At 42.7% G+C, this 14,566-nt stretch overlaps 1 protein-coding gene across 1 annotated transcript in view; it reads right to left on the bottom strand.

Annotated features, from left to right (window-relative positions):
• Nucleotides 1-4,933: 4,933 nt before the first annotated feature.
• ctnnbl1 (catenin, beta like 1) overlaps nucleotides 4,934-14,566 on the bottom strand; it is a 49,155-nt gene continuing 39,522 nt past the window's right edge. Inside the window, exons 14-16 of the mRNA XM_070839619.1 lie at nucleotides 12,453-12,590; nucleotides 11,431-11,503; nucleotides 4,934-5,611 (exon numbers count right to left, since the gene is read on the bottom strand). Of these exons, the coding sequence (XP_070695720.1) occupies nucleotides 5,523-5,611; nucleotides 11,431-11,503; nucleotides 12,453-12,590 (300 nt within the window). The 3' untranslated portion in view covers nucleotides 4,934-5,522. The remainder of the gene's footprint in view (nucleotides 5,612-11,430; nucleotides 11,504-12,452; nucleotides 12,591-14,566) is intronic.

The raw sequence follows: 14,566 nt of genomic DNA, 5'->3' as shown, positions 1-14,566 counted from the left end.
GTGGGCCGTGTTCCAATACATTTTTAGAATTTCCTGCGGGCCAATGAAAATTGGACAAGTTTGGACACCCCTGAACTAGAGTATGTCCAGTCAGGTCTTCCACCATCTCTGTCTATACTTTATGCAGCTATTAATACAGGAGGAGGCCTCTTACGCTGTCAGCATCATTACACTGACTTCAGTGCCTCTATGACCACGATTGAGGCTGAATATGTCAGCTTCAAGTCTGCTGGTTGGGTTTAGCGTAGACACCTGTCACATACAGTCATCTCACCTGGCAGTGGACACAAGTGGGAGCCATCTGTCCCACTCATCGTGCTGCTTTTAGCCGTCCTGATGGGGGGTGCCTCACTGACTTGACCTTCCTGAGGTTTTTCCAACTTTTTTTATGTTTTTACCATGAAGTTTTCTTGCTAGATTTACATATATATATTCAAGATTCAAGATTCAAAGCGTTTATTGTCAAGTGTACAGTGCAGAAACGGGTTTCCCTGTACAATGAAAATCTTACTTTGCCATCTGCACTGAATGCCAAAGAGTGAAAAAGAAGAGGATAGAATAAAATATAAAAACATATAAATATAAACTACTATTGCTAAATAATCTGCTATTGCTTAACATATAAATATATTTACAAAATGTGCAACTTAACAAAGTACAGTCAGTGTGCAGATGAATGTGCAGATTAGAGGTAGTTGTGACTCCTATCGGCTGTTAAGGAGCCTGATGGTGGAGGGAAAGAAGGAGTTTCTGAGTCTGGACGTCCTGCATTTCAGACTCCTGTACCTCCGGCCTGAGGGCAGGAGAGTGAACAGTTTGTGTTGGGGGTGGGTGGGGTCTTTGATGATGGAGGCAGCCCTCCGGTGGACTCTGTGTCTGTAGATGCTCTGCAGAGAGGGCAGGGGAGGCCTGGTGATCTTGGACGCAGTCTTCACCACTCTCTGCAGGCGTTTACGGTCCATGATGGTGGTGCTGCCGTACCACACGGTGATGCAGCCGGTTAAGATGGACTCAACAACGCAGCTGTAGAAGTTGGTGAGGATTTTTGACGACATGCCAAACCTCCTCAGCCTCCTCAGGAAATACAGCCGCTGCTGGGCCTTCTTCACCAGCTGTGTGGTGTTCAGTGTCCAGGTGAGGTCCTCGTTGATGTGGACCCCCAGGTATTTGAAGCTGCTTACCCTCTCCACTTCCTGACCTCGGACGAGCAGTGGCTGATGAGGGCTCCTCTCCTTCCTCATGTCCACTATCATCTCCTTAGTCTTGTCCGTGTGTATATATATATATATATATATATATATAATATTCTAACTAGCAGCACATGAAATATTTAAGTTTCAGCTATAAATCAATATATTCTAATGTACACAAATGTTTTGTAAAATAAGATGATTCATGACTAAAGTTGTGCATGATGTAGTTACAAAACATTAATAAGCCAGTTGAAACAATTCGAATATTTAATTCAAATCTTACCTCCCACCCATAAATCCACTCAATCACAGGTTCACTAATTAAAAACAAACTTATCAGAAAAATGAACACTTGAACATACACCAGAGTGGTAAGAACTACCTAAAATGACTGAAACCAACTTTGGGAAAATGTTTTCGACTTTTTAGTTGGGCCCATACGTGCTAACACGGAGGGGGCTTGTGACCGACGCTGCAACAAGCCACCCTGGGGCGACTGAGATGTTTTATCACGTCAACCATCTTCATATACAGTCTGTGGAGGGAGCCATTGAGATACACTAGGAAGGCCCTAAAATATGCTGTCGCTTTGTGTCTTATTTGCTTTTTCTTGCGTTTTGAATTATTGCTCTGCTGCTAAATGCTAATATTTAGAATAGAATAGAATAGAATAGTTTATTGTCATTGCATTGTACAATACAACGGAATTTAAAAGCTCTTCACTAATCACTCACTCCCACATACACACACACAGGCAGATATCCAACAAATAAATACAGTGGTGAAGTGCATGAGAAATAAGGTGCAATGCAGTGATAAAGAAAACAAGTCCTTGGGCAGTTCAGATGGTGGAGGTGAGGGGCAGTGGGATGGGGGGGGGTAAGAGTTCAGCTCGTGAACAGCTGAGGGGTAGAAGCTGTTCCTCAGCCTTGCCGTACGGCACTTCAGGGCCCTGTAGCGCCTTCCAGAGGGCAGCAGAGAGAAGATACGGCGGAAGGGGTGAGTGATGTCTTTGATGATCCTGCAGGCCTTACTTTGGCGGCGTGACCTGAGAAAGTACAGTCTCTGGTGGGCCTTCTTCACTGCAGCAGTGGTGTTGATGCTCCATTTCAGGTCGTTGCTGATGTGACTCCCCAGGAACTTGAAACTGGACACCCGCTCCACTTCCTGGTGTCCGATCCTCAGCGGCAGGTGCTCGTTCTTGTTCCGTCTGAAGTCCAGGATGAGCTCTTTAGTTTTTTTTTTGATGTTCAGGGACAAGCTGTTTTCCCCACACCAGCCGATCAGTCTGCAGACTTCATCCCCTGTATGCGGTCTCATCGTTGTTGGCCTGCTAACATGCTCACGACAATGCTGACCATGTCGGGAACAGGCTGACGGGCCCAAACTGCCATTCAAAGAGCCATATACACTAACATGAAACAATAAATGCATCTCTTAACTCCACAGGTACTGACACTCATCAAGATGTTACTGTTGAGCTTGGTTTACACTTCTCAGGCGTCATGTCGAGGCCTTTACACATCAAAGCCTCAAGTTGCAATGCCCCTGTTTTACACACTTTATCAATCCCCGGGCTCACTCTCAATAATAGAATACCTTCTCCTCTCAGTCCCTGGTAAAAGAGAGGAACCCAAAAGCACAGCAGTGCACAGTGTTTGCACTCACTCATTCGGAAAATACAATTATTCTCCTTCCTCTCGGCTGTGAAATTGCTGTACAACCGCTGTTAAACACGCCACAGTCATAATCACTGATAAGAGATGCATGGGGCCGGGCCTCTTCTGCCAATACAATATGCAAACGATGCCCTGCTGCTGTACCCATAAGTTACTGAGTGATATTAGAGTTTGTCAAGATACTTAGGAAAGGAAGCACATGTGACAGCTGTCAGTGGGCGGCTCCCTTTTCCCTCCCTGCCGCTTCCTGCCAGGATGATTGCCGGGGATCCAGAGAGGGAATGGTACACTAAATGAGAGATTGATAAATCAGCAATATATTAAAGAAATAACACTACTACAAGTAGAAGCCTCAAGTGGTTCATACGGCAGACAGTTAAAGGGATAGTTTGGATTATTTGAAGTGGCTATCCATAGTTAGTGTATTACTTACAGTAGGCTGTGGTCAGCACACCCCCAGTTTAAAGAAGCAGACAGGGGTTGTGGTATAGATGCTAAGCAAGGTATTGCTGTGGATGAGGGCGGCAGCAAAATACACGTTAGCCAACTAGAAAAAGGCCCAACTGAAAAAATAAATCATTATCAGTTTAAGTGTATACCATATTTAGAATATTCTAATTCAACATTGCTGTCAGACAAGCCTTTCCACGGGGAACTCAAGTCATTCTTTCTCTTTGTTTGATTCTAAGCCACCAGACTCCATTGACGAAAACAACGATTTTACCTCACAGAACACAGGAGTTCACTGTGCCACCGCTGCCTCGATCAGTTACTCTGATTGTGTTATTGTGTGGCTTGTAAATGGCGGAGGTGGTGGTCCAAGATATGTTCATTGCCAATACTGCCTCTTAAATCATCTGCCTTCCCACACCCAGACTCTCAGAATGAATAACAGCCATCACACTCTTGGCACTCACAAAAAGCAAATGACACCGATTAATCACGTATTCACATTACCGCTGTGTGAACGGAGATACGAGACCTTAAAATGCCTCTGGAGTTTTTGTCTCTCTGCCTTTGCAGTATTGAACAAAGTGCCTCGCTCGCATTGTGGTGAGCTTGGATGTATGAACATATGTGTGGGGACTGTAGGTAGCGTCTTTATCTGTATCCTGCTGTGTTTACATCAACGTGCTTGTGTTGCACTGGCAGTAAAAACTAATATCCCTCTGGGACAATAAAGTCTGTGTCTAAATAAAAACTGGTTATACTGCAGACATAAAAACTAAGGCAATGAAAATGTTACGCTCTAATAATGCATAAAAATACTTATTGCATTTACTTTACGAAGACATTTGTTATGATGTATTTTAATATACATTTTAGATTATATTTGGCCAGCCCTAGCAAACAGCACATTTACCTCCTGGTTTAGACAGTCAGAGAAACACGGATCAGATGGCTGCTAATTGTAGAGTCTTATCTTGGTGTTAAAGCTGCCAGTACTCTGATTACAACAAATAATCTGATATATATTTAGAAAACTGTTTTTCCTAATGCACGTTTTGTCGCTACTGATTGCTAAGAAAATGAGATTCATATCAGACTAAAAATAGTGGGTAATCTCTTCACCACAAGTCGACGCAAAACATCGTCTTCCATTTCCTCTCTGCACTAATCTCTCACACTCAACATGCACAAGTAATTGGGAGTGTTTTTCTTTTGTTCCTCAGGATAAAGGCAGCAAAGATACCGTGAAGTACGGTGTACAGGACAGGGAGAATAATAAAGTACAATTGTGTGTACAGCTCTGGAATAATACACCTCCACAGTGATGTGTGTGAGCGGTGAGAGAGAGAGAGAGAGAGAAAAACAGCAGTGGGCTGAGAGCTCCAGGAGGCTGCTGAGAACCAGCAGTGGGTGGGTTCAGACAAATAAAGAAGAAGCAGGTCTGCCTTTCTGTGAGGATTCGCCGTCTGTGAAGGTAGCTGCAGACACAGGTTTGTTGTCTCCATCTGTGCAACAGTAACCAAGCGTAGGCAGACGGTTATAAACAAGCTGAGCCAATCTCGCTCACTGAACCGTGACATTAATCAAACACACCAAACAAGCAGTCGGGAATTTATTACCAAATGTTTTATTAGAAAATATTTTTCACGTAAATCCAAAACAAACAAACCAGGTGAAAGTGGGACAGCCGAGGGAGAGATCTTAAGTTTGCGGATCTCTGTAAAGTCTGTCAGTAATTATCCCGCAGTGTTCAACACCACAGTACAGAAGATACACGACAGCTCCGAGTGCTCCTCTTGTTCTTTGTGTTTCAGTCGTGCTGCAATCTTCTGCTCTCCAAACTCAGCTCCCTGTTTCTGCAGTGAGCGGCTTCACATGAACGGCAACCATTGAAACGTATAGATTGTGCTTATTAGATGAATTAGAACTCTTTTTTTTTCCAACAAGTGGTAAGGGTAAACCAGACTATTTGAAGAATTACATTTCTTTTTACCATGACAATACGTAAATAAAGGATAAGTAATCGTAGTATTGCTGTACATGTAAAGAAGCCCAGTGACTTCAGCTACAGAGTGTTACAGGAGAACAGACCACTGCCTTTAGTTCTTAGACTTAGACTTAGAATGTTCTCTCATGTAAGAACATATTGTTTGTGTTTGAGGGCATGTGTTTGTGTGTGTAAGAGGGCAAGAAAGTGAGATTAGAAGCTGTCTAGAAGGTCCATGATCCTCTTCCGCTCAGCCTCTTTGAACTCTTCAGTCTTTCCATCTCCGATGCTCTCAGCGTACTCTGCACAAGACAAACACAAGACAGAGGGTTAGTTGGCTGTTTGACCTCGGAGGTTACAGGGAACATCCTGGGAGCCACAAACTCACAACATCAACCAAAAGCACAGAAGGGGGGAAACAATCTGAGAGGGTAAATAATACATGGTTTAGGGCCGACTTATTCAGCAGAATAAGCTCAGAGTTATTTGATCATCAAAAATAAAGTGGAAAAGTTGAGTGCCTTTGTGCTTTTTCACTACTCCTAAGGCATAAAAAGATTATGAAGAATATGATCAGCAGCTGAACATACACTGACCAACACTCCCAAAATACAAATGTATTCAGTTTCTAATGATATAAAACACTGAAAAGCAGCAAACGTTTGTCATTTCTGCTTGAAATTTACAATCCAATTAGTTGTCCATTCATTTTCTGTCCATCAGCTCATTACAATTTTACCCACAGAAACTAGCCAGTTAGCTTTTTGACACATAGCTGCTATCTGTGTCTGTTTATACACAAAAACTATATCTGGATTATTCTGGAAATGGCTGTGGCATCTCCGGATGAAATCTAAAAACTCCATTTACTTTTGAGGTGTCAGGCTTCAATGTCTGATCACGAGGTCAAAATAACTGTGGAATATTACTACATGTGTATTCAGTTACACTGCTAACATTAGATTATAATAGATTTTAAATCAAATGACCACAAACTAAGTGCCACATAGTGAACTTGATGTAATGGTCTGGGCCACTAGTGCAGTTCCAGGTTAAAAATACAGCCTTCTTCAGTGGGAATCATTTCTCCTTCCCCGATTTAAAATACTACACAATGAGAAAGAAGTAGTAAAGAAACGCTATAACTTCAGGGAGGAGTGAAGCCTTTTCAGTAAGAGTAAAATTAAGCTTTTCTTTGTATTATTACTACGCACAACGCTGAGAGACACGGTGCATTAAAGAACTACTATGACTGAATAGCCTCTCCAGTCTAGACAGCCTCAAGTCTGTCCATCTTTGTAATAAAAGGATCTATTCCTGGCAAATATGCCTAGATATTCAATGGCAGCGAGTGTCCTATAATCTACCATGTCCTCTGGCTAAGAACAGTAGCCAGTTCAGGTATACTGCGCAGTGCTCGTACTTCATTGAGTGCTTCTGAGCGTTTGACTGTTTTCTTCATTTCGTGAAGCTGCCTCCCACACAAGGCCTCCGAGACCGTCCGACGGTCGATTTGTGAGTCTAATGTGCAGAAAGAGAAAGTTGCAGCTGCCGCAGCCCCGGTGGAGTCTGGGCTATCGCTCCATCTCTCAGCCAGCCTCTGAGGCAAGGATTATACATTAAACCCAGGGATGTCGAGAAAGGAAGATGAGAACAACTACGTTTTTTTTCTGGGAGAAGCTTCAGAGAGGGGAGAATAAAGGGGGCTTTCCCGACAAGAGACTGTGGGGCTTAGAATAAAAAAAACATGGCTTCAAAGACACCAAGGAGATTTGCTTTTTTCAGGGGGGAGGCTTGTTTTTATGTTATTAGACAGCACATTAAGGATAGTGACGGACTTAATGGGATATAGAGAGATATTGGCGAGGACCACTGCTTTATGAGCACTGGAAGAGCATACTAACACATATTTACTTAAAAATATGGCTTCTTACAACGAGGCTCTTATTTTGTAGTTTTGGACGTCATTCGTATGACATGATAATATTGTAACCACCAGTGTAGGCATGTTACTGTTGCACAGCAGTGAAATAAATAAAGTGGAATAATAAAGAAATGTTTCTCATGACATTTAGTGGACTAGAAGTACAAAGTACAGTAAAAGTTGTTCACAATTACTTGAATACATCACTTGAGTAAATGTACTTGCATGACAGAAGTACAGAAAGAAATCTGGCAGGTATGTTTTTACAGATACAGATACCAGCAGCCGTGAACAGTTTCTTGAGATAAAAGTTTTCAGTTTTCAAGTCCACTCTGGACCACAGAGGTCAGCGCATCGTTGGGTATTCTAAGGAGATCAGGGCTAAGAGAGACCACAAAGTCAGAAGTAGTTATAAAAGTGGAAGGTTGGACCACTATCTGGAGGTATGGGATGTAGGTTTGCACCACTGCACAGAGATATGCAGCCTCCACAGCAGCCTTGAATGGCAGCAACTGGGATTTGAGTTTGATCCGTGGAGTGGTGGGATGTTACTGAACTAAAAAATGGCCGAATTTTAAGGTTGACTTGAGAAAAGCAGGTAAGGGGACACAGAGAACGACTCAACAAAAGCATGAAAAGCTACAGCCTCTTTCACTGCCAGCCTGTCATTGTGCCGGTGTGTGTGTGTGTGTCTATAAATGGCGGTGCAGTCTGCCACACAGACAGAAAGGTCAGAGATTCGGTGACTCTTCAACTCTCTGCAGAACATTTTCTTTGGCATGCTGGTACTCTCTCCTTCCGTCACCACGGCAACGCGGCAGAGGACAATACAGTACTGAGCATCGCCATTACTCAGGTCAGTGACTGGGACTGATTCGCCATGAGTACAAGGAGAATCATTTCCAGGAGCAGTCTGTGCTGCTGCAGCAGCAGAAGCTGCAGCCAAGGAGAGGGGCCCACTGTGGGACTTATAGTGTGATTACACGCAGCAGCTGGGACACCACAACTCATTTAAAACAGTTACCTCAGTCTGAAACTAGCCCACAAAGGACACCAGGTGCACCATATTGTACTGTAATGATTTGAAATCTATCAAGGGTCATCATGTAGAGGTGGACACAGGGTTCTGTGTTTGTATCACCTAGCTAAGTTTGTCCAATTACATTTTCTTTTTATAGTTTTTTTTTTCTGTCTTTTTGTGGAATTCATTGGTTGGAAAAGCATTCATTTCCACCTTATCCTTAAATGATTTGCAACATTACCGCCAGTGATGCTTCGGTACTGGCTGAGGTGTCTATGGGCGATGCGTGGCGTACAGCGACTCCAATGCAGGGCCACTCTCCTGAGGAGATGTCACCCACCACGGTTCTGAATAACAGCACTGTGACTGGTCCAGGAAACCAAAACAGTCGGAATTGCTTCAGAGGTGCTTGCCGGATGTTTGTAAAACTTTGGAAACCCTGGCCCCCCCCCAGCGATGTGATGTCAGAAGGGAGGGGGGGTTTGGTGTTGCTCAGGGCAGTGGACTGCAACAAGTCCACCAGAAATCACCTGAATGTCCCCTATTACTATTCTGGTCATGTAGTTTCTCCAAGCCTAATTTGCATTATCTAAAAGGCTAGATACATTATTTACAGTCAGTCTGAGTCCAAGAGGCCTTCACAGGTGAAACATTATTAAATTAACACAAAGAGAGAGAATGAACATCTTGTTATGACTATGCTACTAACTACCTGTGATACAATCCACCTAAAGTTTCTGGAAAACTTTGAAGGAGGTTTTCATAACATTGGTGAAATCAGTAATCTTCCTTCCAGCGTGCAAAACCTTCTTTCCTGCAGAGCTGCTTCTCATTCAGCGAGCTGAAGGCATTAAGGTCAAGGCGGCAGCATCAGCGACACACTCTGCATGTGCTTAACCTTTTTCTGCAGTTTCACATTGGGCGGGCGCACTTAAAATGTGGGAGGGCTCCAAAGTGCGGCCTAATGAAAAGGGTGAGGGCACACGGTACGGGCCACACACACAGAAAGGCTGTGGCATACTGGGTCTACACAGTGCAGATACACACACACACACACACACACACACACACACACACACACACACACACACACACACACACACACACACACACACACACACACACACACACACACACACACACACACACACACACACACACACACACACACACACACACACACCTTGTAAATAAATAAGTCACATCAAGATCATGCAAGGACAAGTACACACAACATGCAAATTAATATGTACAAGTGTTGCATTTAAATATACACGCAGAAGGGCAGAACTGCATTTCTCTCACAGATATGTTAAAATATAAGAGATTATGCACATGAAAGCAGGCAAGGGTATTTGCGCATGGATAAATATGCTAACAGCAAGTATTATATGCACACACAAACAAAAAATCATGTTAGTAAGCAAAAACGCGCTGTGGAAACAAGTGGACAAGCAAGGCACACGAGTATGCAAATATACAGATGAAAACAAGAGTGACACACCGGCACATTTAGGAGCACATTCCCACACACACACACACACAGAGAGAGAGAGAGAGAGAGAGGACTGGAGAACTGCCACGCTTGCTGGCACCGCCATGCGTGACGGATGGCTCTATCTCCTGAGCTACATGCCACCGAGAGCCAGAGGGTGTGTGAATGGAGGCTCGTCCTCAAGCCTTGCCCGACAATGATACAGGAAGGATGGATGTCACGACGAGCAGAAAATGACACGCCTGCCAGGTGTTTGAAAAACCAAACAGAAAACAAATACGGCAGGACAGAAAATCTTTGTGACGGGGGGGGAAAAAAAGATTGAATGACAGAAAGACGGTGTGTGCTCCTCTCACAATGATTACATTTCAATGCATATTTGCACGGCAGGATGCATTCCTGCATATTGTTTCACCATCTGTACGCAGGTAATGTGAATAAAAAGCAATGTTTCCGATGCTGCGTGTTTAGATGCCGCTACCATTGATTTAAGATCAAATTAGTTTTCTATTCATTTTACATCAAATGACCCTCAGGGACTGTGAGGTCTGTGTGGTTCATTGTACACATTCACTGAAGGGACGTGCTGCACAGAAACATGCACTGAACAATGGATGTAAAAACAAAGAGCGACGTTCTGACACCACCGTTTTTAATTCTGCCCTGTTTGATAGAATAAGGAAGAATTACATTATTCATAGTTTTTTATTATATTCCAGCGCAAACACTTTGGCAGGAGAACATTGTGGGCTTGTTATCACACAGCGACCACAGCCAAAGACCAGTGATTATACCAACATTTCCCCCAGAAATCTGGTTTCCTTGCCAGATCGAGAAACACCCAGAAACAGGATGTTTTTAAAATGTGTCTTCCCTGCAAGTCATAAATTCTTTTAGGCGTAGCTGCAGCTTCTTTAGGTATTATGTCTATTTTTGCCCTGCCTTGTAATACATAATGCATACATAACATTTGTTATTTGCCATTTCTCTCACATGAGGGGGATTTGTGCTTTTGGACCAGGGCCAGATGAACCTGTGGATCTGATGTAGATTGAGACACTACAACTTGGGTTTGTTAAATCAGGTCAAAAATAATCCTGGTGTGTAAAATCCATTCATTCTTTCAACCCAAATGCAAAATATGGAGTATAGGTGGTATGTGTTTTGATAGTAACCGCATATAAAGTCATTTTTTACATTTACGTTATATTAAGAAGATGAGTTAACTGAATAAAAGCCTTTAGAGAGACATAACACTGTTACTAATTCCCCCCATTGTACAAGTATATCATATTTTAGCACGTTCCTTCATTAATTTGTTCATGTTCCTCCATATGTTTTGTATTAAAAGCCTCCAGTAGTGTGTGTGTGTGTGTGTGTGGGGAGGGGGGCTTAATCCCTTGTTGTGAAACATCTGGAAAAAGTGTTGCAATAACAGCAGATTACCCAAGAGAACAGACATTCAGAGTTACAACTGTGCAGCGACTGTGTTGAATTAAAACTGTGAAAAAAGCTGTAAATGACGTACATTAGGAGCAATTAGCCGAAGGAGCCATTAGAGCACATACACTGGTAATGTCTCGCACTGCCTTTATATGTTTCTTGCTAAAGCTGGCTGTAAGTGAGTGCTCCATTTTATTTGACACCTGACTTTCTTCATGAAGAAAATCAAGTTACTCACCTCTCATGATGTGGCGCACTACTTTGACGGAGCCTCCTCTCAGGTTGAGAATTTGGTGGACCCTCTGCTGCAGCTGAAACAGAAACAGAGGATCAACATACTGAATTTTCAAATTCACACTAAAATTAAGATTCACGTTAAGAACTCATCACACGCTACATGTACATGTAAATATCCTTGTGTTGACTTGTTTGCTAGTTTGGTCAAAACTGCCTTTACCAAAACGACAAAATGAACATGTTATGTATCTCCTGTAGTGACAGTGCTCCCTGCTTTAGTGCTCTCTGGTGGGAACTTTTGGTGAATGACGTGCTGGTGGTGGTGGTGTTATTGTGTGGACAGACAGGAAAAATAGTTTAGTCATATTGGTTCAAATCAAACAGCCACAAAGGCAGTAAACCAGCAAGAGGGAAGGCAGGGTTAGCTGTTGCCCAGCCCCATCTATGAGTACATAACTCCTTGTTATAATATGAATCACTGGCGAACATATGGTGTGCTGAGGATACAAGACTGCTTACTGACAATCTGGTCTTTTATCACCACAACGGGACCCATGAATAGCTCGGCTGACATTAGAAATGTATCCGTGTTCATTGGCTATACAGAGTATGACGTGTTCCAGTATGTAACGCACCACAGAAACTGACAACCTGTCCTCGGGCTCAAATGTCCGTCAACCAGTGTCCACATGGAGGCTTGAAGCTTAGATGCTATTTCACAAAAATCTTCAAAAACTGGTTTTGTCTCTTTTGAAAAAATTGGGAAATCTCTAAGTGGAATAAATTTCAACCGGATTAGGTACAAAGTGCGCTGTCCAATCTGAAACAGTGTCACTGCAACAGTCCAGTGAAAGCCAGACTTGTGGTGAAGTGAACGAGCCACTTGGCTGCAGTGCTCATAAAAACCATCTGACTCCTGTCTGCTTTTATAGCTCGTCTGATCGGACGTCTTAATAATTAATCAGAGAGAAAACTCATTTGGCAAGCTGGCGTCAGTGTGTGTGTGTGTGTGTTTGTGTGTACCTGTGATATCCCCGAGTTGCTGATCTCCACCATAATGTAGCAGATCAACTGAAGGACGAACAGTCCGGCGTCCAGGCGGCGAAGGTAGAACTCATCCTCCATGCTGTCATCCAGGATCTCCCCCCGCCGAACCATCTCCTGCAAACACACACACACACACAGACACACACACAAAAATAAGCATGCATGAAAAGAGAATATGCTTTTATGCATAACAACGTGAACAAATTATAATTTACCTTTGGTGGGGGGGGGGTTCTATTGTTCTCTGAACACTTAAAACAGATTAAAAAAACACAGAAAATCGGAGACTAAGTTTAATTTAGGTGTTGTTTTTCAGCTTTTTCCACAAATCTATTTTCTCCATTGAGCAGACACACAAATCAATTGATTTCAAAAAAGGGGGAGGGGGGGGGAGGTTCTCAGCTGCTGGTGCTCACACATACACTCTCTTGCATAGTTATCCATCTTAACAACACTGTCAGTATGCCAATAACACAGCGCTGCCAATATGTGCAGAGCCCACATTAATCATCATTAGAGATTAAGAAGCAGACCTGAGGGGGAGAGGGGAGTCTGGAGTATAAGCCATTGGAGTGGTACAAAGACACACACACACACACACACACATACGCACACACACACATGTGTTTTGCTGTCACACTGTGTTACCTCTATGCATGGACAGTGGAAGGAAAGTTAAGGCCAACAGTGTATAACATTAAATTACTGCTGTGAGAAAAACAAAAGCATATAAACGTACTACACGTTCAAATCTTCCCTTTTTCTATTTTGGATCCAAAGTTGACTATTTGTACGCTCATTTACTATATTAAAGATGAAGCATAAACGGCATGCAGTAGGAGTAGGGCTGTGGCCAGGAGCCATATAGAGCAAGTCACTTTTGATTGGTAACAAAGCTGCACAATAAATGATTTTGGGTCAAAAAGGGATGTGAAAATGCTTTAGCCCTAATGACTTCTATTATAGTCAAACGAAGCATTTCTTGAACAGTCTGCGTCTCAGCACTCTCTTAAAAAAGCATTTCATCCAGTGTTTTATGAAACATTTCATCCATAACCTTCAGAAATTAACATTTCCCAATAGAATTGAACTAGTCAGTTTACTTTATAGAAAGAAACAGAGTATTTAGTGACGCAGTAACGTACATACTGCGAGTCTGCCTTTGATTCCCTAACGTTTGCTCGGTCTCTCTCTGTTTCACTCTAACAGTAGATGGCCCGACATGAAAAAAAAAAAAAAAAGCCAAACGTGCTGCAGTATGTGACACAGTAAATCAAGAAAAAGGGCAACTTTTCAAAGTGTTGCTAATGAAAACAAATAGCTTTCAGCGTTGTGCTAAAAGGGTACCACACATGACATTTACATCCCAATGATTTAATCTCAGAGAAAATTAAAACTTTCAAAAGGCCTCGTCCTTAAAGATCAATGACACCGTAAGACCCAATTATGGCTGTGAAGTTCAGCTCATTAACAGGCCTCAATCAAAAGGGCAGCTCCTGAGGACTACAGTGCAGCGCTATTCTGGGAAACATTTGAGCTGCAGGTTACAGGGCCGGGATGCAAAACAGCATATTCGTTTTGAAAGCTGGCTGTCTGCTTTAATGATTTCATTCGGAGAAGAAGAAAAGACAAGCAAGATGCAACTTCAGAACAAACACCCTACTGTACACCGTCAACTGTAGCTTGTTAAAAATGAAAAACAATGCAGATAATTACAAGAACCTTTAATAAAGCCATTGAATGTAGGGCATTTGTCTCCTCTGTGTCCTCTGGGTGAAGCACTGGCCCAGTATTCTGTTTTATTACGAAGAGGAGAGTTATCGCATTGTAAAATAGTCCCAAAGCCTGGCCTTACTGCTGTCAACTAGTGCCTATTAAAGATCCACAAAACTTGAAACAAGGCTATTTGAATGTAAACTGTGTTTCCTCTTTCCTGTAGGAAAAAAGATTATCTCAGTTTCCAGGACAACTCTGCTCATTATTCTGAGCCAATACAGTAGCTGGCGGCAAAGTTACACAAATCTCACAATCCAACCTCAGCAAAGATACACAGGATGTAGGCTTGAATGGCAAATAGACACAATACATAC

Source organism: Pempheris klunzingeri, chromosome 11 (genome assembly GCF_042242105.1).
Source record: "Pempheris klunzingeri isolate RE-2024b chromosome 11, fPemKlu1.hap1, whole genome shotgun sequence".
Lineage (NCBI taxonomy): Eukaryota > Metazoa > Chordata > Actinopteri > Acropomatiformes > Pempheridae > Pempheris > Pempheris klunzingeri.
This window is presented reverse-complemented; position numbering and strand designations above follow the sequence as displayed.